General features: G+C 42.5%; 1 protein-coding gene across 8 annotated transcripts in view; it reads right to left on the bottom strand.

Moving 5' to 3' along the window:
• LOC142028843 (poly(rC)-binding protein 3-like) overlaps positions 1 to 24397 on the bottom strand; it is a 522814-nt gene that overhangs the window by 31809 nt on the left and 466608 nt on the right. For all 8 annotated transcript variants that reach the window (XM_075022739.1, XM_075022740.1, XM_075022732.1 and 5 more), the window contains 6 exons: positions 17162 to 17185; positions 17029 to 17061; positions 13784 to 13900; positions 8822 to 8953; positions 5046 to 5174; positions 2868 to 3011 (listed from right to left, as the gene is read on the bottom strand). In XM_075022739.1, the coding sequence (XP_074878840.1) occupies positions 2868 to 3011; positions 5046 to 5174; positions 8822 to 8953; positions 13784 to 13900; positions 17029 to 17061; positions 17162 to 17185 (579 nt within the window). The remainder of the gene's footprint in view (positions 1 to 2867; positions 3012 to 5045; positions 5175 to 8821; positions 8954 to 13783; positions 13901 to 17028; positions 17062 to 17161; positions 17186 to 24397) is intronic.

Genomic DNA, 24397 nt, shown 5'->3' with positions numbered 1-24397 from the left:
CATCAGTGGGTCTTAAGCAAGCACGTATTCAAGCAAGCAAAGCATGTGTTTAAGTGTTTTACCCGATGAGGACAACTTTCAGGAGAAGTTACGCTGCTTTGCTGATCGGGGGCTCTGTGCGTAGCCAAGCACTGGAGCAGCCTCAGGGAGGTGATAGCTGGAAACGGCGCTGGGCAGGAGCTTGGGTCCGTGAGCAAACAGCGGGTTTGGAAACCACGCTTTGGTCTCTGAGCCTCTGTGCTGGATCACAAGCGTCCTTTCTGATCTTGGCTTTACTTCAAACCCAGCTGAGAAAATATCTTTTACATGGGTGCTTCCCAAGCAATGAATGGTCTGCAAACCAGCGAGAAACCACTACAAAAAAATCATCAGCGAACCTAATAGAAGTCAACCCTTTCCTCATCACTCCAGCAAACCTAATAAAGTCAACCCTTTCCTCATCATTCTGCTTCCTCATGCTTCCATGTATACATACGAGGAAGCAAACAAATTGGAGAAATAACAAAAATAACGAACATTCAGAGCTCAGACTAGCTTTTACCTGGTTGGCAATGAAAGCCATCAAAGCAGCATGGACAAGACGGGTCTTGAATTTTCTTTCCCAGTAAAAAAAAAAGCTCTTCAGTTCTTAGGCTCCCAGAAGGTCATTGGATTGATTTAGGTTGAGAAAAAACTGTCTTTGCCTGCTTTACCCTTTGACAGAGGAACTGTGCCCTTCTGTGGCTGAGAGCTGCTAAGTACAAGCCTGGCAGAGGCTACCGAGACATCTGGACTGTCACGTTTCACTAAGGACATGAGCTACGGGTCTGCTTCCATCAAAGTCAAGCGCAACTTTCCTGCTGACGTACTGACATTAGTAAGAGCGGGAATGACTTGGTCTACAAATATTCCTCAATTTAAACCATAAAACTGCTATGAGACATAAAGCAAAGCTGTACCCTGGGAGTACCCATCTAAAGAGCAATGTAGCACAGTGTGTAGAAATTTCCAATTTGTTTCCATCAGGCAGGAGTGCTGGATTTATTTTTTTTTTTTTTTTAACCACTGCATATGCTAAATGCTGGTAAGGGGCAGAACAGGGCAGGACAGTGTTCATCTTCCTTTTAGTTCTGTCATGCAATACAGTATCAAAGCAGCACAAGAGAATTAAAAGCAATACTTAAAGCAGAAGAACGTCAACTTGTCAAGGAAAACTAGAAATTTGATTTTGCTAGTGTTGCTTGATATGCAAGCATTAAACAAACCAAAACCTTTCAAGATAGCCATGATGTAATTTAGAGTGGAAAAATAACTTCTGATAGCATAGCCAAAAGGTTGGATGGAATTAACACTGCTGATAAAATTTTGTTTTCAGTATTAATTCCCACTTATGAAACCTGGTTAACGTGTCTTTCTGTACTGACGCCCAAACCTTAAGCATTTTCTTAAAAAGTCTGCTTAGTCAGAGCACGCAGAAATTCAAAGCACACAGAAAGCGTCTGTCTCTTACACTCTTTCTCACTTCAACAAAGTTGCATTAGAAAAGTGAGAACAGTTTTTTAACTGATAAAACTGAAGATGACAAGAGCTATTAGACCTTAAAATAGGACACTTTCAATTATTTATACAAACTGCTCAGAGCACTCTAGCAAACAGTTTCAATACTTTTGAGTAATCACATACAAAGACAGTCACTGAAGGTAGTGGCAATTACAATACTGGGAACATGGGCTGCTGCATATATACACACTTATTTCTTAAAGGAAAGCACTGCAGTGTAAACTTGTATACGGAGTAAATTATTCTGAACTTTCAGTCATAGACCAATTTCTAGCAAATTATTTTAAATTTCAATTCAATTATGGTCACTAAGAAAGCAGATTTCTTATTTTGAAGATGACTAAGAGTACTAGGCTTGAACACCAGGAATTCCTCCAGGCCAGATTTAGTAGATCTATTTCTCCTTGAGTTGGACACAGCTTGCAGCATCTCACTCCTCCACCATTGCACATATCTGGGCAGCTATATGATAGCACATAGCGGCTATATGAGTCCCCTTGTGAGCCTCCTATGGTGTTTTTAGGGTACCTACCAGCTGCGTTCATTGCTGGCTCATCAGTTATTAAAACTGCCTTCCCCCTGCGACGGATGATGGCAGAGCAAATTCCTGCCACGTCTCAGCGGCACGTTGCAGACCCGTTTCAGAGCATTAGCAAAAGACAAGGAAGAGTCACGTTGCACACGGGGTTTTAAAGGCAGATAAGAACCCTGGCTGATATAGTTTAAGATGAAGGGGGAATCGTCAAAACTTCACTTTATAAAAAAAGAAACAGGAACAACACTGGTCTTGTTTTATCAATCAGGCTGTTGCACGCCCTGGTTGGGAAGGTTTACACTTGCATGTATGTAGTTCCTGTAACCTCAGAACCCCATTGCTACTTGGTCCTGAGGGACTATAAGCAGCAGAAATTACGTGTGTGTAAATTTTTCCTGCAAAATGCACTATTTGGTCCTAAAAAATATGAAAAATGTGACAGAACAATGATGCCTTTCATGAGCAGAGATATCCTGCTGTTTGATCACCTCTGAAAAATGACAAAATTGCTTATACTGCTAGTGGAGCTGCAAGTGTGAAAAAACCAATCCTGCAATAAGGGGGTTTGGCCCACGCAGGGAGCATCTGATGTGGACACCTCTCAATTCGCAGAAGGGCAAGCTTTTCTTAATTACATAAGTTCATTTTAAATGTAGGTAAACTACCAGTCACCACAATTTTGCATCAAGTTTGCAATGCAGTGTTCTCCTTTCCTGCAAACTGTAAGCACGCAGAGTAGACAAAGCACATCAATACTATACCAGGCAAAAAAGAGTAAAAGTTGAAAACTAACAGGCGCCGGCTGAGGTTGGGCCAAGACGGTGTGGTTTCCAGCTGAAGCCAAAATGGTGTCTGCTCTTACCTGGCCACCTGCAAAAATGATAGGTGCAGAGGCAGGTTTGGGACGGTAGGGGATGGTGGCACCTTTGGGTGGGGACTGCAGACAAAAACACAAAGCAATCAAAATGCAGAACGAAGCAGAGCTTGTATTAAAAAAATCACTCCTTATCTTGGTCCCCTCGGACAACAAGGCATGCAGCTAACCCAGCCCACCCTGCCCTCCACCTCAGCAGCCCAAAAGCAAGCCGGAGGCCGGTCGTCTGGGCTTTGAGAAGAGCTGAGGTCCCGACCGCACAGCCGAAACAGGCAGCGCTAGCCCTCATGGCTTCATTACTACCGTCGTCGGATGAAGCTGTGAAGCTTCATTAAGCATGTCGGGAAACACAGGCACAATTTTGAAATTTGTCAATGTTTTGGAAGAGTCCGGCCCGTGCTCTCCCTTTGTTAACACGGAGCACATCTCCTGCTTATCGATCTTTCCTACACTGCTACGCATCAAGGTTTCTTGTTTTACCAACTCAATTAAGTCAGGTCTTCAATTGCAAATGACCCGCCTGATCCTGCCTTTCATCTGACTGAGCTGGAAGGTTGGAGAAAAATCCTCCCGGCTTCTGCAGGAGCATAACCATGGCCTTTGTAATGCATGAAAAGGGATTTTGTTCCCTGTAGCCCAAGGCAAGGACCCAAAGGGAAAACCCGTAACCAAGGCTAACTTTCTCCTCATAAATAAAGCAGGAGCACGTGTCTGTAAAAAAGGCTTCAAGCTGCCTGTGCTACACCTAGCAGGATGGTGCCCTGATTTCAGTGCATTAACTACAGCCAAAGAAGGTAACAACAATATCACTTCCGTTAATTAATACCATATAAATAGCTATTTCATGTCAATAAAAGTGTTTGTTGCCAAATTAAATATATGCTGCAAATAGAGCACATTCATTTTCTTGAACGTTTGAAGCAGCAAACTGTAGTTAAGCCAGTATCATCTTAGTGCTGCTTGCGACTTGCCTAGTGCTAAAATTAAGGACTTCTTCTGTCAAAACTGGTTATTTAATAAGTGGCTCTACCTGCGGGAAAATAGGACTGCGTCTCTCTGATTTTGAGAAGCAGCTTCTCTCATCTTCTTTAACAAATAACTATTTATTCCATGAACGTCACTTGGACAATAGACTACACTCTGTATTCACAAAGCTGATAACTATTGCCATCACGTACTCCATCTCTAACAAACGAAAATTATTTTTTAATGTTATCTTTCTGTTGTCTTGCATTTTATAAAGAAACTCCTTCCTCACAGCAGTCCAGCAAAAACTGAAGCTAAAGTCACTTCTCCCCAGTAAAACACTGGAGATTTATTAGTTTTTATGCTTTTATTTGCGTTAGGCTGTATGACACTTTGATGCAAAGGCTGTATGTCATTTTGATGCATTGCATGCTTCTGAACAGCCAATAGTGGTAGTGCTGTCTCAAACGCTCCACTGTTTCTCCCCTCTTTAAGGAATAACAGAACAGTAGGGTGTCAGAGATCGTCAAGAGACAGCCCTTGACTAGACCAAACCCAAACAAAAAAACACAGAAAATTTTCCAGCAGAAAATGTGATAAAAGCAGAGATGTTTCATGTTCCTTGTCAAAAATTACGGTTACTAGGTCAAAATATTTAATTTGCTGATTTTTTTTTTTTCTCCCAAACTTCTGTTCAACTTAATCAGTTGAGAAATGTACTTGCACGAAATTATGGGCATTTTCAGCAAGGGTTAAAACGCCCAGATTTTTATATAAATTAATTTTGTATCATTTAATCTAAGAGCTAAAAAACTGCCATCAAAATGACACCTTCTGGCCTTATGTGATGACCTGACCCTAAGGAAGCAACAAGTCCTGGCAAATCTAGCTTACTCTAGTCGGAATTATTTCTATTTAAAACAAGACCTAGATGTTTTCTGCCCTATTCTGCATGAGAATAAAATACTCTTCTCTCAGAAGAGGCTGCAGCTCCACGCTGGACCTGGTTTGTTTGCCAGTGTCGTGTCAGCCCCGGTCTTTGATTGCTAACCCCTGCCAAGAGACGCTCTCAAACACCAGGCAGGGCACGGTCTAACGGCGTCCTCTTGAAATCCCGGATTTCGTGCTTACCTCCAGCATAACCACGCAGATCTGTTTCACGCACTGGATGATGGCGTCGGGAGTGCCCGATATGGTCACGGCGCGCTCCGTCGAGTTGGGCAGCATATCGCCCGCTACCTGCACCTGGGCTCCTGTGGACTTGAGCAGAGACAAAGCAAAGAGAGCGCGTCACCGCCGGCCGGGCGACGGCACCTCTCCAAAACCAGCGAGTCACCCGTGACGGAGGGGACGCGCCTCTCGACTTTTTGTCTTTTCTTCGCCAGACGGGCGGTAGAGCGCGTCTGTAAACTCGCGCCCAGGCGGGGGAATTGGGGTCTGGCGGGACACGGATTTGCCTGTTCAAGCCAATTTGCAAACAGCCCTACCCTACAAAAATTAGTCCGCAGCAGCTATTAATGAATCGAACTGTGACCTGAAATTTCACGACAAGTCTTTTAACCCTCTCAGAGACGGACAGTTGCGATGCTGACTAAAAAATGAAAGAGGCGAAGTACTTTTCAATAATAAAAAAAAAAAAGAAAGGAAAAAAGTGCTGATAACCGAAGAAGGTCTGCTAATCAAATGAGCTGCAGATAAATGGCTCTTTAATCCACTGATGGCTGACTTGTGTTTCTGGATGAAATTTGGGGCTGCCTTATGCTCTGGAATATCTTAGGATGGTACAGAAGCACTTCTAAATTGTAATTAGTGTTGATTAAATATATGCACATCATCAACTTTTAGCTCATTAATGAACCCAAGGAGGTAATGAGCCAGTTTTGTTTTCTTTTTTTTTTTTAAATTTGATCTTGGCACTAATCTATCTTAGTTAACCAAAAAAAAAAAAAACCCACAAAGAAAGGAAAAAAAATACATGAGACCAAAACAATCCTTGGCATTATTTCACAAACATCCTGGAAGACCTTTTCAGTCAATAGAGAAAAAATCAGGCATTTCATATTAAGTTAGCACTTTCGCGTATTACAAACAAAATGCATTCCTGACTGTTATTGCAATGCAATATTTCAGGCTTTTTAAGAAAAGTATTTTCAGTAACCATTGACGTTGTGTCAGTCAGTAAGGAGTTAATTTGTTTTCCTGCTGGTTAGATACAACACATGTTATTCTTCTTTCCAAAGACATTAAATTACTGATTGCATCTTCTGTTCACTAGTACTGTTTAAGGCCAGAATATCAATTCCTTGCTCTATAATAGGCTTTGGAATTTCACCATAATTTGATCAATCAGTCATGCTTTTCTTTTTTTTTTTTTTTTTTTTTTTGTAATCTTATCTTGAAAACAGTACTGCAAGCCTACATGTTGTTCCTGGGTACATCACTGAATGCAAAAGACCATCCCTCGTGCAATTGCTGCTCAGCGTCTTGTGTGATGATGAAATTAGACCACATCTCGAGCTGGATGCTCTTTTTTTTTTCTGTTTGATTGTATTTGCTGTTTAACGTATGGTTCTGGATATCTGTACATCTAGCACAAAATACTCTGCCAAATACTGCAGTCATTTATGCATTTGCTTCCAGTGCCAATCTTGTTTATTCTTTGACTCTGGTCATATATCAGCAACAAAAAAATGAGTAATATTTTCTCCACTATCCTTATGCTTAAGAAAACGTGCAGTGTGACTTCTCGCTACATTAGCCTTATCAAAACAGCTATTTGGCCAAACACTGCCCTTTTACTTTCTTGTACTAGACTAGTAGGTAATTGCTTCTGAAACTGTGCTCACCAGAAGAATCACTTCAGTCATTTAATGTACACAGACCAACAGACCAATCTCACCTTTAAAAACCTACGTCCTAAAAGCACTCAGTGCTCTGGATGAGGTCACCAATATTTAAAATAAAATCAAATCCAAAGTACCGACAGCTGTAAAACCTAGAGCTAAGCACTTACCAGCACACAGTTCACACTCACGCCTGCTCCTATTTTAACACAACTAAGAAATCAGCTGGATTCCTGCTGCCTGACAGCTCTCCTGGACACCTAAGAGATCTGGAGGACCAAGAGAAATCATGTCTCGTGGCTGAGGTCACCTCTCACTTTTCTGGGATTAAACTAAAAAAGAGAGAGGGTTTCCTATGACCCTGACATCTGCACAGAAATAATGCTTTTTTCCCTTCAGCGTCATCAAGCGACTCCTTTCTCCTGCATCTCAAAAGCTGGTTTTTCAATAAGGACTACTGAGAGGCATAGCTCCCGGACTGTTTGATGAAAAATAAAGTAACAGCATTTCAACCAAAAAAAAAAAAAAAAAAATCTGATTTATAATTGCCTTTTATTTGCAGGTCTCAGTAAGCACAGAGACCCCCTTCAAATGGCAGGGCTCCGAACTGTTTTTCTGCGAGTTTACTGCAGACAACCTACGCGTGTTTTCATGAACACGGTTTACAAAGCAAGAGGCGCATGGAGGAAGAACAGGTTGTTTGCTTGGCAACAAAAAATCTGAAACAGCTTTGGCAGCTCTGTCAGCTAATGGAAGCGGTACACGCCGCTTTTACTTCCCTGTATGCAAGGAGAGAAAAGACCCTTTCAGTAGCGGCCAAATTCTGAAAGGTAAGATAAGCCTTCAGAGGGATTTGTTAAAAAAACTCCTGGGACAATCACATTGGAATTGAAATGAAATAATTTGGAAAAACTTAAAAGTCGAAAGCATGAGACCCTTAACTGTCCTCTATTATCACCTTTCCTTCCAAGGCTACCATAAACTAACATTTCATAGCAAATACTGGATACAAAATTTTGATCAAAGGATTTTCCACTCCTTTTTGACATTTGATCAAGTTTTCCTTCATAGAAAAAATATCCATTAACTTTTTTTTTCACATTTGAAAGGAAATGTAAAAGCTCACCGAAACCTACTGTCTCAAATCTACATTTTAGATAAAAAAAGGAGGTTTCACTTTGGTAAAGCCTGTCAAAAGCTTCGGTTTGACATAGTCAAATGAAAAAAATTGATCAGCATGTTATCTTGATATTCAACACCTCATCCCATGTTGGAATGAATGCAAATTTAGAAGGAGTACTGTCACTTTCTCCAGAATAAAAATCCATTTTTCCCAAAATGTCCTATTCAGATTTTCTCTACATAACAGAGCATGTACCTAATTTTCTTTTTTGACTGATTACAAACATTGGATCCCTGGCTTGGCATGTGCTATGTCGTTACAGTCATACATGGAAGAATTAAAACTGGCACTGTATGATAATTTTTGCATTTTCTGGTTAAAGGAAAATGAGGCTGATAGCACAGCACATTGAATAACTTTAGCTAAAGTCTGGATTAAAAAAAAAGTCAATATGGGTTTGGAATACATGGAATCGGGTCACCTGTGGCACAGTGAGATTAGGGAGAAAGGGGAAAAGAGTATGAAACTACATTTTTTCTAAAAAGTAGATCAAGCTTCTGACCTACTACCCTGGACTCCCCAGTGCTATTTGGGTCTTTCTCTGGCTGCGAGGGTGGTAGCTAATTTGGAAGCGGCTGCAACGCTCCAACTGGGGATCAGCTGAGTATCGCTGAGGAGGGGACGAGCCATTTCTGTCGCTTTGCTAAATTGTGCCCCAGAGACTAACGCGTTGTAAAGCTGTTTCTTTACTTCACGCGTGGTCTTTAGCTTCAAGGAAGGTAGAAGGGTACAGTCGTGCTGAACCCCGGCTTCCCCCCGAGCGAGGCTTTTCCAGGCTTTTCACTCAGCGCACGCTCACGTTCGCGTGAGGAGCAAAGCACGGCGGCCGGCGGTGGGACCCGGAGCTAGCCAGTGTTCCCAGCAGACATCCCAAGACTTACCTCCCTGATTTCTTTGATTTTGGAACCTCCTTTTCCTATAAGGGATCCACACTGACTTGCCGGGACGACGAGCCGCAGCGTTACAGGCGGTTTGCTTGTCACCGTGCTGTTCGTCATTGAAGCGTTTATGTCCTGTAATCACAACGTCAGGGAGAATTAGCGGAGGATTTGGCATTCCTGGTAAGAACTGAAGGGCTCAGAGCAAATGCCCAGGTTTAATTTCTCTTTTGCAGCAGATCCGTAAGTATTTGTAGTGTTACATAATTTCCAAAATCTTTTCCATCACAGCTATGTAACCAAAGAGCTCAGCAGAACAACAATTACCTGTATCCAGGTAATGTAACCTGTATCCACGTATCTCGTTATCCAATGAGACTACACTGCAGATTTTCATGAGCATTTCAATATACTACTTTTTGCAAGGTTTACATTGTTTTAAATATATTTTGCTAGTTCAAAAACTTCTAGCCAAGACAAAACAATCCCTCTAATATCTTCACCACAAAGGAGAAGGTAAAGCTTATTTTCCCACTGATCGATGGGATGCTGTTGAGAGCACTTAGGATCACCAAAAAAAGCCACAGGCTGCATAGCACTTGTGCAACAACTCATGTGAATCTCGACGTGGTTTGCTAACACTAGCTGTGAGCTGAAAAGACCATCTCGTCCATCTGTGAGGTGGCATGGCACAGCTTTTACATCCTTCACAGAAATGCTACCCGAAAGATTAGGACAGGATGACAGAAAACATGTATTTCATTTTCATTTAACTCATTTACGAAGCAATAAGAGTTCCAGCAGACAGAACTGATGTTTCCCTACATTCTTGCTTATCAAAGATTACCACTTGGGGGGGGGGGGGGGGGAGTGCCTATACTGTGTGATATCAGGACTTCAAATTAAAAAAAAAAAAGTACTTTAAACAACCCTGCACGCCTTGTTGAACCGGTGCGGGAGCTCAGTGACACCAGCACTGACACCTGCAGTAGCTCTGCATTTGTGATGGCAGCATTCTTCCATCCAAGAAATGGCTCAGTGTGACCTTGCTTAGCTTAAAAGAAGAAAAAAAATCTTGAACAGAATGAGGCATTGCTGCATGCCACAAGAGAGCTATCAAATCATTCCTCTGCCAGCCAGTAACTTACATTTTGTTTAGTGCCCGTGTCAGTGAGAGATTGCAACCCAAAACAAAGCGAGAGGGATAACAGAATTCTGCAGCACCCGTGTATCTGAAATAAAGTGCAAGTCATGACAATTTTTCAGCTGGAAGATGCCATCTCACTATATCCCGTTTGTGTCAGGTGGAGGCACACGATCATCCAGCTGTAGGTAAATAACCTCTTCAGCCACCCAGCACGACCCTGATAATGTCTCCCACTTCCACGTTACGTGGCCTGGCCTCAAAGCCTTCGCTGCGCTTACTGCCTTCAGAAGCACTTCACAAAAATTGGAAGCCGTTAGTCTCTTTATTTTCTCCTCATCATTTAAAAAGAAAAAAATCTAAACACGCAGGCTCAGCAGCGTGGAGTGCAAGAAGGAGTTAGTCCAGCTTAAAAACACGACAAAAAAGAAATGAGCAGAAAAAAATCCCCTCCAGACCTGCAGGCTCCCAAGTAGGGCTGTCTGGAGACTTTCTCACAGAACAGTTGTCTTTAGCAGCAGGAGTTAGCATTTCTCAAAAAAGCACCATCCCAATTGCTTTTATCACCTTGCCTTTCTCTTCTCCGTATTCCTAGGGCTGAGCAATTTCTTTGTAAACGTTTGCAAATAAACAAGGGTTCCACCAAACTTTTTCTTATTTATTTGGAGAAGGTTTGACCACTGAGCTCTGCCTGCTGGTTTTTCGAGCACTTAACTACCACGTGCTTCCAGTAGATTATGCATATTTATGCCCAATACCAGAGCTGCCCCATTCACCAGTGAACTTGGAGCTGCATTTCTTGGGTCTCAGCCTCCAGTCTGGAAATCACTGCTCTAAAATGTCCTCTCTTGCAACTCCAGGGGTCTGCCTGGGTTAGTGCCATTTTTTTAACAAGTCTTGTTTTCCTCTGCAGTAAATACTTCAGTTATTTATGTAATTACCTACCTAGCTTGTAAATTCATCATCAGGCTGCTAGAAAATCAACTTTTATTAGGAAGGCTGTCAAAGCGGAGTGATATAAGGCTGCAGAGCAACCACACAGAGAACACTCCTCCAGATCTTTCTTTTTTATTATCTGACGCATTTTGAGCTTTTTGCTAACTTTAGAAAAGCATTGAGGGCTCCCATGTCTTCCTAGACCTGCTTATCCCCAGCTATACAGCTGTAGGGTTGAAATTAAGGGTTCAGGGACTTCATGCCAAAATGCTTCATGTGGACACGCATAACAAATACCAAAAAATCCCTCAAACTACCAGTCTCACACATGCATCTTTTTCGTTCTGTTTGAAGGTAGGTGAGATAACCAGAGCTGGGCCAGGCACCGTCTGCTCTGGGATTTTCAATTTTTTAAAAGGCTGAAGAAATCTCCAACAAAAAAATATGCATGAAAAATAACATTTGGTACCTAGCTCATTTGTAATTTCTGAAACAGTACTTTATGTTGCCTCCAAAGTGTTACAGTTACCTCATTTTATTGACAGGAGTAATTATAGGAAACCTAACTGATTATATGAGACATTTTCTTTACCACTGTTCCTTTAAATATACGAAAAGCCAATTATATTAAAACTAAATACAGATATTTCAGAATATAACTGGAGTCCCTTATCTGCAGGGAGTGCCAATACCCCTTTAGAAAGATCCACATAAAGAGTCCAGACGACCCTCTAAAATCTACAAGGGTAAATACGCATAAAATCCAGTCAGATGCCTGAATTCCAGATTTCTTTCCCTATTTCTAGCTACAGCACGTTCAAAGACAACGTGGTGTTGGGTGGTGGGGTGGGGATCTGATGCTGTGCAGTGTTCAATGTTTTTCTGAGAAACGCAAGGTTATTTCCCCTGGTACTCATTCTGGTGGGAACTGGCAGGGATTAGCTCTGTTAATGATTCCCTTAGCATTTTTCAGGATAAGGCCTTAAGCAGAGCATGTTTTTCATGTAAAGAGCAGAGAGACTGCTCTCTCCAGGTATCCTGGATTGGAGGGTATAGTACCATACCCGAAGCTGCTGCTTAAGCTAGAAGAAGCAGGGATTGGTACAAGTTGGGTAGGAGATAAAGCTGAGGAGGAGGTGACAACAGGTGGTCTTAAAATTGGGCTGCAGAGAATTACTTGTGTGGTCCTGCAGGATTCCTCTAATCATTATTATCTCATTAAAAACTGGTAAGGAAGAATAATTAGCATTCTTGTGAAATATACCATGCCACAAAACCAGAGTACTTTATCAACGTGTTGAAAGATTGGAATATCACAAAGGAAGATCTGAAAACCCATGAAGGATTGGAGAAATATAAACGGGATTAACATTTGCAGCATAAAAAAAAAAAGGGTCATTTGTCTGGGGGCTGACAGGAAGGTTCTCACTGCAAACATCTGAGCGGGAGCTGGGGATGCCCGCCAGGCACAGCGTGCTTGTGTGCAAAGCACGACTCTAGAAGGAGGTGAGGCATTTCCAGCAGCCATAGGGATACTATAGCACGATAGCCAGGAGAAAGGACTGTCAGCGCCATTAAATAAGCCCCGTGGAACTTCATTTGCAACCCGTCCACAATTAACACATGCATTTAATACAAACCGTAACTGGGAAAAGGTAGAAAGGGTCTGCTAGAGTCAGGACAGGGGTGGGGAATGCATCTCCTGAAAGACTGAGCTTGGCTCACTTACTCTGGCAAAAGCAAGGGTGTGAGGGGATAAAACTGTTTTCTAAAGATAGGTCTAAGAGGGGAATCGTCAGGGATGAAAAGGCAAGAATTACTTAAACTAGTGGCCAGTGCTGGCACAGAAGCAAAGCTGCATAAACTGTTCATGGATAAATTCAGGTGAGGAGTGGAAAAAAAGGTGTCTAATTATCAGAGAACTGAGATTGGGGATCTAATATCAGGAAACAGAAAAAAATCTAACTAGTTTTTGATCATGCTGTGAAGATGCAAGTTGCAAGACATACTGCTTATGCTAGAAGACAACTGCACCTGACGACCCACAAGCTCTTTTCTAGTCCTGTTGCTCTAAATGTGAAGAATCACCATGGGTAAATAAAGGCACACGCTGACATTTCCCATCAATCTCCCATCAGGAGAGATGCCTGGACTAGATGTGTGATTTTCAAAAGTAGAGGGAGTTAAATCCTCTCCTGAGTGACCAGGGTTCGTGTTCTTTAGTCTGCTGTCTTTTCTGTGAGGTTTCCCATTAAAGTGGTGGCCATATCTAATTGTAGTTGGTCCAAGAAACTTGAGGAGATCCCAGCACTTTAGGTGCTTATCTGCACAGAAGAGTTATTTTACAGTAAATTGAGCTCTTGTCTCACTTACTCTTAGTGCCTTTATTTTAATTAATTTTAAAAGCCAAGTTTTAGATATGGTAATTGGTAATTGGTAATCATATAGTTTGTTTTTAAAAGAAAAATTTTCTAGTTGAGTTATATATTCATTTTGACATATATAAAATTTACATCAATACCAAATGGAATCATATAAAAACAGAGCTAAAAGTTAGGCAATTATTCTTTTCAAATCAAACCCACAATGGGACCAGAAATTTTCCAAGACATTTTTCCTACCATTAGTGCACATTACTAGAAGCAATTGCTTTTCCCTGAAGCCTCCAAAAAGCAAAAGAAATGATCAAACAGCTTGTAAATCGACCTATTATTTTTCTTCAGCGTTACTGCCAAAAGCACTTATAAAAATACCACCATTTTCATTGCTATTAAATAGAACATTAAACAAATCATATTTAACATTAAAGCAAACATGAGAAAATTCAAACAGTGTTTGTATTTCAACTTGAAGAGAGAAAAAAAAAACTTATTTTATTTGCTTACCTCTTCAAATTTTAGTGCAATCATAGAAAAAGCTTTAAAAATTGCATCTGTTGGGCCTGTTATTGTCACAATTCTCTCTGGACAGGAGCCTTCTGAAATATTGATTCGAGCACCACTCTGTCAAAAAGAACAAACATTTTTCAAATTTATACTTCCCAGGGAGGAAACTAAGTAGGATTAGGGATATAGTTGGGGAAGGAATATCTTGAGGCATCTAATTCCCTCTCCTACAACTGCAGCCCCAACATCATATAATTTCAGCATAAACTGATCTCACTCCAAAAATTCATCTAACTGCAGGAAGCCGGATTCTGCCTGGGTAAATACTTATACAGCCTTCATCGCAGTGTGCAAATAGTGCCTCTGTAACTCAAAGTTGCAAATAATTCCACAAGCAAGTCTTTACCCTTCCCTCTTGCAGGCTTAACCTTAAATAGGACTGGAGCTGCAGAATTTCAGACGAGGTTGTTGTCTCCAGGGAGCATCAGCAGCTCCCAGGAAAGATGCAGATTTCTGGTTTGCAGACCCAAAGGTGGGACTCGATCTGTCTATCTGGGGTATTGCTTTGTGTTGTGGAGAAGGTTCCTTCTAGACACATCTTGTGTAAAGGCAGTCAATGAATAGGCACTGAACGACCCTTTAAAGGAGTAGCGGTAGGACAGGCAACAGCAACGGTGTTATCTCCTTAAGGCAAGCAGCCTGTTGGAAGGAGTTAGAAAACCATAAGTCTTGGAGACAAGCCAGGCTGGCTTTCAGGTATACTCAGCCCCCTTTATGCCACTGTGGCAGTGCAGAGAAAACCCCTAAACTAGATGAAAATATATTTAAGAGGATCTTGGTGTAGATAATGATCAAAGCCAGTTCAGGTAAGACCCACCCTACGCTTTCCCTGAGATGTCAGGCATGGAAATGAGTTAATGGAGTCTAACGAGTCAGTGGAGCCTCAACTCATCTGCACTGACCTTCTCGAGGATCTGGGCCTGTAGAAAACGTGAGATAATCTGGGTTAATTTGGCCCTTTGCCTTCAGGGTTACCACCAATCGACTAACGTGCTCTGTGTCCGAGCCCTTGTTCACGTGCTGCTCGACAGCAAGATATCTTATTTCCCTGTATAACAGCAACCAAACACGACAACAAAAAAAGCCCCCATGCTGCCGACGACAGAAAAATCTCGCTGCCACGACCTCGGCCGTCAGACGTACACGGCGTTCATAGGTGAGAAGGGGCAGCAGGCGCTTCTTCCGACAGGCCGACCTGAGCGGGACTTTGCCCTCCTCGTCAAACACCAGGGCTGGATGGGGAAGGAGACGGCGGCCAAGGCCTCCTTCATGCTGGTGGCAACGTCTGGCGGAGCTGCCGGCGGCGGGCAGGCCTGCCCGTCCCACGGCCGCCTTGGCGCAAAGCACGGCTCTTCCTTTGAAACCGGAGCCGAGGGAGCTCGTCCGGAAGATCGCTCCACCGGGGATCGGCGGCAGCCAAAATTCACAGATGTCACTCCTCCAGTAGATGACGGGTCAAAGCAGAGCTACGGCAATTCAAGTGTTATGTGGCGGCCTCCGTGTTTGCGGAGGAGGTTGACAACTGCAGGGCACAGAACCGAGGGGTTTGTACTTTTCTTTAGGCCAAAAGTTGTCTCTGATATTTCCCCAATGACAGAGCAAGACAGAGTTGCATTTCATTCCATTAAGATGGCATGCAGCTTGCCACATCTGTCAGAAAAGTCAAAATAAAGTTGCACTTTGCTTATAAAGAAGTACTGAAGAAGGTAGTCACTTAAAGGAGGACCAAGTTATCATCGTGTGGAGATGTAGCCTCTTAGTCCTGTGCTGATGTAAAGATGCATATAATTCCTTTCTTTAAAAAAAAATAATGATCAAAGTCTCTTGTGACCCCATGTACATGACAGTAGGTTTTCAGAAGTGGAAGAAGAACATTTGATATTTATCTTGAAAAACTAACCAGGGATGATAACTCTTCTCTAAGACGTTTAACTCGGAAGTCAGGAGCGCTCTCCAACGATGGCTTCCCTTTTGTTCATGCAATTTATACCCAAAGATATCTGCCCATGATCACAATTAATAATTAAACTAAGATGTGTTTAATCAACTGGCAGGATTACCTAGTATATTAGAAACATTTTTTTCTTGTATTTTTTTTTAAGTCTTAGCAAATTTACTTATGTGTGAAAACATGGGTGAAAATTCTTATCATCAGAAAAGGAGCTCTGAACTCAGTCAGCCTGACAATGAACTCCTTGTTGTGTATATTTAAAGATGGATCTCAGGAATTTTCTTTTCTGCAAATACTTGGAGATTTCCCTGCCACAGACCTTCTATCAGTGTATAAAACAACAAAGCAGCTGACATAGTAACGTACTGCAGATTTACCAGAACCAAACTGACTTTTCTGGAGGCATTCTCTATACACTTTGCACTCCTAAGGTTTTAAACAGTAGGATTTGTCTTTTGACTTATGCTTTTAGCACCTGCTTCAAAGAAGGAAAATTATATGCATCTCCAGGTAAGACGGCTGCCTTGGAGGACAAGTGTGGGTCTGTAAGCTCCACCTGGGCACAATCCTCTGAAGACCGTGCAGATTGCTCTGCGGCAGGGAAAGCCGCGTTGTGGACACTGGGGAGACTGAGGTTTATGCAGTGCCCTGTTGTAGTTAGCTATTTTGTGTTTACAACCTTTTCAAAGGATGCGAGTGGTGGGCGTGCAGCTCTACCCTGTCCACATCCTACTCACAGCTGCAAAATGGTGAAAAGTTAAGGCTTTGCCAAGGCATGGAAGAGGGATACTTTTTGACTTTTGCAAGTCTGTCTCCAGCTCTGATGAAGCTTGTGTCTACGCTCAAACTTTACGCAGCATCGGTCCAATGCTTGGTTTCAGATTTTGGAAACTCTACCAGAGGCCAAACCACGTGCAGGACCGGTGTTGGTACGCTAAAGAAAGATACAGTGATTTTGATGCACAGAATCATGCTGGCTAGGCTGTTCCTGAGATAAGACAGCAGCAGGCATATTGCTGTGGGAATGAAAGGCTCCAGACTGCCGTGGCGATAAGGAGGTTACATTAACAATAATGTTTAATTTAGGCCAGAGCATTTATATACTGCCACTTGCAAAGAATGGTGATGTTAAATTAACTGCCCACTTGATGGCAGTGTCGGGCTGCAAACGCTCAATTTCCCTGCTCTCCGAGTTGGAAAGAAAGGCAAGTAGAGACATCAAGGCTTGTCTTACCTCCTCCCTCATCTTCTTAACTGTCTCACCTTTCTGTTAAAGAAACAGGAAAAAAAAGTTAGCCTGGGCTGATGAAGCGAACCGATATACAATATTTTGTCATGAAAATAAAGAGAGAAAGTAATTTCCTGACCTTTCCGATAATGCTTCCAACCTCCTGCAACAGAAAAAGAAGACACAATGAATGATCCGATTCACTACCAAAGAGCGTTTGCTCTGCTCCTAAACTGTTTCGCTATCACTTATTTCAAACCTGCAATGTGAAGCATAGCCCCCTTCCGTTGTTGCTGTATACAAATATGCCACGTTAGATACAAAGGGGCGGACGAAAAATGCGGCTTTGCAGCTTAGTGATTGTGAAAGAAAAATACCCTTAACGGAAACTGATCTTGTGGCTACAGATCAATCGTGCTACTATAAACACAGGTCAACCCCTATCAGGGAATGAAAAGTTCAAAAATAATATAACTGCACAACCTGCTAAAGAAAACAGGATATAATGCAAGCATCAAAATAATTGCTGATCTCTCTGAGGGCAGGCGTTTTCCCTCTTTACACCATGTAATAGCTAGAGCTGAATTTCCATGCTACTGAGTATTATTGTGTAAACACCTGGTGGCCTGTCTTAATCTCCCTATTAAGCACTTACAGAACAATAATTGCTAATCACTTTTTAGGGATTTGGGAATTGCTACTGGGCTCCCACAATCTTCCATGAAGGGACAGAAAATACTGAGAAATGTGACTGTGAACATACAATAGGGGAACAATTTGGCACTTCTGGCAACATCCCAAGGGTTAAAGCCTTGGTGAATAAAACCAACAGGTAGCAAAAAGGAAGTTAGTAACTCTAAAATGAATAGTCTGGACACATAACACAAATCACGCAGGTGTGACTTCAGGCTGGAAATCATCTGATGGAGAGGAGACCAGCTAAAGGAAAACAAACTCCTCTCCTATGCTCAGATTGTGAAATCTATTTAAACAGTTAAAGACTGTCTCACATGGCTGATCTGTCCCAGACATACGATATACAGTTCCCGCCTCCCGCTCCCCCAGTCTATATACTGAAGTCTGACCCATGCTGAAACACAGTCCAAAGAGTAAGATTTAAGAAATTGTCCTCCATTGCTCTATCCAATGACGGACTCATGATAAAGTGGCACGAACTTCACTCTGCAGTGACCTTGAGAGAGTTATTTCTCACCAGAAGGTTATTTATAAGCTCACATCCTTCTCCCAAGACATAAAGACTTTGCAGTGAGAAGACCACCTATCTCAATGAAGAACTTTGGCATATGGTTCCTTTGCGCTCTCTGCAAGTCTGTACATAACACCAGACTGGGGGGGAACAGTCAACACGCTGCTGGACAAGGCTGCTGTTTGGAGTCACCTAGACAGGCTGGAGAAATGGGCTGAGAGAAACCTCAGGGAGCAGAACGAAGGCAAATGAAAATTCCCATGTCTGGGACGGAACAAGCCCATGCAGCAGGACAAGCTGGGCAAAAACTTGCTACATATAAACTGGCTTTGCAGAAAAAGTCTTGAGGGTCCCAATGCACAACTCCAACATGAGCACGTGCGTGCATCAGCACGCTTTCCTGATCAAACAAATGCTGGTCTGTATTAGCAAGAGCATAGCCAGCAGGCTGTGGCAAATGAGTCTTGCCTTCTCCTTGTGTTTGTGAGGCCACACCTGGAAGACTGTGTCCTGTTTTGGGCTCCTAGTACAAGACAGACAAGGTCACGCTGAAGTGAATCCAATGCAGGGCCACCAAGATGGTCAGGGGACCGGAGCGCAGAACACATGAGGAGAGGCTGAGAGAACTGCACTTGTTCACCCTTAGGAAGAGAAGGCTTGGGAAGATCTTACCGTGGTGTATAATAAGGAAAGCAAGTTGCAACATTAAATTCCTACTCAATGTGAGGAAAAAAGTTTTTACCATAGGGATGGCTCGACATTGGAACAGGCACCCGCAGAAGCTGTGAAGTCTCCAGCCTTGAAGGTCTCCAAACCCAGCCTGGGCAAGGCCCTGAGCGACCTGCTCCAATGGGATCTGCTTGATTCAGGAGGTCAGACCGGAGGCCTTTGGGGGTCCCTTCCGACCTCCATGGGTCTGTGATTCTTCAAGCATGGCCTTATACCCACTGAAGTCAATGCCCAACTAGCCACAAAGTTCCTCAACCCAGTGAGGCCCCTTCTCAGGTTTATTTTCAAACTTGACTTTTTCAGTTTCCCATTTCCCTTTTTTATTTCCCTTCCTGCTTCTCTTCTGAGATGGGTTTCTGCTCTCTTGTACATGCTGACCACAGAACAGATATTGTCCAGACAGGCATTGCAAATCTTCCAGAGGTATCTGCTTTGCAAGCCTATAGCTCTGCTGGCTGATGTATAGTAGACCTTTACATGTCACACAGCTGTGTGACTGTTCTTGCTAAAGTTTCCTTTGTCCGTCTGGGACTGTGAAACGTCTGTACATCTGCACATACAATGCAAAGAAGCAGCTCTGTGAGAAGAGGAATGAATGAAGCAGACTCGCGGGAGTTTTGTGCCTTGTGACCAAAATATCCTGTGTCTCTTAATATGTGGGTTTATGTCACGCCTTTTCCTGGGGCTGAGACAGCCGTACCAGCATGCTATGTAGGCTTTCTAATGAGGTGCAGCTTTTTTGTTATAGCAGTGACACAAATTTGGGACAGCCATTCCACAGAATTTTTAAGTTCTTACTATTTTTTTATATTAGCACTGTCACTGCCAACCTGCCTGTAACTGTTGAATGGGATTAAACAATACAGGGAGTAAGACTCTGAATGATGATAAGCCTTGGGAACCCCTCCTGTCTAGTAGTTCCTATCTGCCCACTCAGCACACTCAGCAGTTTTACCTTGAAAACTTTTCCCATTCTTCTCAGTCCCAGCTTTCAGAAATAATTTCTTTTGTAAAACAGATTCTTAGGAGGTATAGAAGGACCTTTTGCTATGGGTGAGCGTATTGTGTTTCAATTGCTCTGGGCAAGCAATAGTATTTCAGTCCGTGGTACAATTTCTAGCTTTTGTATATCTGAAGTTTCATTAGAAGCTGTAGGCCTGGTCTTGAACCTGCAAGGCTCCGCCAGAATACACTTAGTACGAAATCTGTCCCAGTCCATTTGATCATCTTGAGTCTTAATGACAGATGCTGTTCTTCCAGAAACGTATGGACGGGTCATGGCTAATAAGCACAAAGATATCTTCCTTGGAAATAGGAAAAGATACTTTAGCTTTGGAAACAGAAAAGCAATATACTGTTTGTAGCCTTAGTAAACAACATGGTCCATTTCAAACAAGGAAATTGGGAGTATGTAAACAAGTAGAGTAGAGCATAAAATATTAGGATTCTCAAGCTGCTTGTTCCACTGAAGTCTGTGGGAGTTTTGCTATTGATTTCAGGGGGGATAGGGATTCTACCTGACTGATCATCACCTTGTTATTACCAAAGAGTACAAGCTGCTGAAGAACTGAGCAAATGAACAGTGTGAATCCCTCTGAGAAAAAATATTTCAGTCAGACTGGTGACTAGTTCCTTGCAACATGCTAGCAAATGTCACTGTAATGCTGTGGAGTACTTCAAGCCTTCCCCTCCTCAAAGGGTGAATTTAAAGCTTATTCCATAAGAAGGTAGTTTCAAAACATCCAGGCAAACACCACCTCTCCCCCTGCACTGGGAGCTGGGATACTGCTTGGAAGTGTGAGGGAAGGGCATAGGGGGAGAGAGAAACATTAACTTTACACGGATATTCCTATTTTTTCCAGAATTTTTGATCCATATAAATTACAAAAAAAAAAAAAAAACAACCCAAAACTAGAACGGTTCTAAACAGGTCACTTCAGACTTTTTGGGGGGCCTCAGCTGTTTCTAGGAAAGCTCTCATAAGTACAGGTGACAACAGATCATGTCTTTAATTATGATGAGAAACTTACTTCAGCCACAGATTAAATCGGAAGACTCTTTATACCTCATTCTCCAAGCTACCAATACATCAAACCTTTAATGTTTCTTTATACAGTCCAATATTTGTTTCATCTAGATTCTTATATCACCCTAAATTACGTTTTGTGCTTAATGAGATACCTAACAGCATTTTTATGACACTCAAGTTTTACCAATAACCTAGCCAAGGTTACTTTGAGGGCTTTATCTTCTTCAGAAAATGTTTCTAGATCTGCCAGACACCAAACTGTGCTGTAGTTAACTGCGTAAGACTGAAGGGATGGGAGGTCTGTCACCTACATCAGTTCATTAGAAGTTAGGAATCTAGTGTAAGCCAGGCACACAGCCTCCTCTGCGGTCCAGGGAGAGAGAGAACGGAGGATGTTTTGCTCTGAAGAGGAGGGAAGAAGTGTGCTCCCGAGGGTTTTGTCTTTCTCCATCTGCAGTAGAAGCAGCCTAGACTGACGCTAACATTCCTGATGTTTGGTGGGAGGAATCCTGCGGTTGATGTCAAATTCAGCCTCAGTGCAGGTCAGACAGGAGTTTGATTTAGCTGTCCTAGCAAATAATTGCCTGCTAGAATATACTAATAACTCTGGAACTATTTGCTGTTTTCCAGTGCTCAGGAATATAAGCTAAAGGTAAGTATTTATGATCAATTTCAGATTGATTTATTGACTAACCGTCTACGCGTAAACACAGTGGGAAAATACGTTATATGATAACAATTACTGCGTTTCATATAATCACATTTCAACAGCTGATCGAAGAGCAGGGCACAAGAAAAAAAGACGTTCTAAATGGGGGAACTAAAGCTCAGAGGGCAAAAGACAGGTCCAAGGCAACCCAGCAGACTGATGCCAGAGCTAAAAGCACGACCCAAACTCCTTGACCTCAACATATAAACAGCCAGATACGACACAGCAACCGTGCTGGATGAACAGGATGTCTCCAAAAAGCTGCAAATGTGTGTGTGCGCCTACATGCACTGATACATATGCATATACACACGCACACATTTATATATTTGTGCATAAAGAAATTACAGCAATTTGGGGTGCCTAAGCTGAGATTCATCAAAGAGGCCTGAGTTCCAGATCATGCTGAGTACCCAGCCCAGGTAATGCCTTCCAAAGGGCATATCTCCAGGTGACATTATCTCAAGCAGGACAGGGCGGGTTGAGTTCATTTATGACTATGATTTTCTTTAGTACACCATTTCTAATAAAACAGATAAAACGACAAGAGGTGAACCTCACCAAGAAACATTGGAAGACTGCTCGGTATTGATAAAGTATATTGCTAGCCAACCACCCATTTCATCGCAGATAACTTGAGGAAAAGCAATGGTAAAACCAGGGGATGCTTTCTTTCATGCTGAAATGCAACATATAATATTAGTTGCACATTATATTCGCATGAATGGGATGAGTTTTGCTCTTAACGAACACTTGGGGAGCGGTGGGCCCATCGAAGAGCAGAAAGCTATTTTTGCAGTTTTTGCATCGTCATCTGTGGTGAGGGCAAGGCAGCCCCAACACAACAAAAGGTGGCAGCAGAGAAGTCTGCAAGCTAAGGCTTTCCCAGGGCTCTTGATGGTGGGAATGACTAAACAAAGACATAAAACAGGCTGTAAGAGAAAGCTATTTCCTAATCAATTATCTGGTGTGCCTTTTGAATAACAGGAGAAAGAAATTAGTCATGTTAAGAAAACAAGAGGCTTAACAAATGGTAACAAACCTTGGTTTAAAGATTAACCTTTGATCCGTAAACATAATGGGTGAAATTCCAGCATTTTTCTAAGCGTGAGGCTAGTTATATAATTACTGTGTCCCAGGAAATCAAAACAAAACAGGTAGCTATTCCAGGTCCATAGAAAAGCACAGGCCTTGCCCTATTACTGTGGGGCACGCAGCTTCTATTACCGGCACTACAGGGCGAATGGAACACTAACCTCACAGCAGCCCTGAGATAAAGCCACGTCTAGAAGGAAAACACGTTTAAGAAATAATACAAGAATATTGTATTTCACCCCAAAGCATCTGACGAAGCACAGGTCACATCCTAAAGCCTGCAATTCATTCAGGCAACGCTTTGATTGCATACGCTTACCTGCTTTCTACGAGCAAGAATAAGGTAGAACCAGTAGGGCTCTCCAAGCAAAAAACCTTGCTAGAAAAGCATTGAAAGGAGAGAAATACAGCCTTCCATGGTGGGGAAGCACATCTATCACAAGACAAGGAGGGATCCTGGCAACAGCAAACAACATCTGTGCTGATAAAGTTTTCTAGACCAGCACCAGTTGTCGTTATCTCACCCATAAAGAGGCATAACGTAACCCAACTCTCTCTCTTCGCCTTGTTCTGAGGATAGAGCTGCCAATACTTGTATAAACTCCTGAATACGCTTGCATAGAAGACCCCAGGAACACGTTCCATGAAGATGTTCTGAACAATGTGTTTGCGTGGAGCATGTGGGGCATTAGCATTTTTCAAAGACTGGAAGAAAAGTCAGGTTTGGGAAACATGATGTAACGTGTCTACCTCAGGGAACAAATGGCTGCCTCGGATAAACTGAGAGTCTGATTTGTGTTCTGGGATTATGTGGGATTAGCCTCACTGACATGGGAGATCTCATCTCATGTTCCTAGGTGGTGCTTCAGTAGTCACTGTCTGATGCTAACAGCCCTAATTTAGCAAGGCACTGCAGTCCAAGCCCTTACTGAGACAGATCTCATGCTAACAAATGTGGCAGTGTATGAGGACACCTTCAAATTATGTTCTTTCTGATGGAGGTGCCAGAGTTATGAATCTTCCACAGGTCCACCGACCATTTTGAGGCAGTTGTGCCAATAGGCATTTCTCATTTGCCTTTTGATAGCAGTTGGGTAACCAATTTACATCCAGTTTCACACTAAACCTCCCAGCCTTCCCCCCCAAAAACCAACCCCAAACCCAGTTCTGTTCCTTTGCTTGTCCCTCTGCCTGTGATGCTGAAGCACAGCATGTGCCTTCTGCAATCTCAGTTCATTACAGCTGTGGACCAGTGAGGAGATTCTGTTTGACACGAGAGGGGAAATCTGGCTATGGAGATCATTTTTGGGGACACTACCCCCAGCCCCTGGGCACTCTAAGACCTCTGTCCTTTCTGTTGATTTTTTAGGCTAGTGAGAAACTCTCAGCTGTTACTACACACACACTAAGAGGAGATCCATCTTGTGTTGTGTATTTGCACACAGAGTATTGTTCCATAACTAGAGCTCTTAGGTACCACAGTAATGCAAACAAACAAAACAAGAACTATAATAGCAATAGGCAGGACAGTCAATCCTCATAATACCCTGACAGTGTTCGTGGAAACTAGAAAGAACAGCACAAACATTGGCTTGGTTGGCATTTT

Source organism: Buteo buteo, chromosome 3, assembly GCF_964188355.1.
Source record: "Buteo buteo chromosome 3, bButBut1.hap1.1, whole genome shotgun sequence".
In the NCBI taxonomy this organism is placed as follows: domain Eukaryota; kingdom Metazoa; phylum Chordata; class Aves; order Accipitriformes; family Accipitridae; genus Buteo; species Buteo buteo.
Note: the sequence above shows the minus strand (reverse complement) of the source record. Positions and strands in the feature narration are given on the sequence as shown.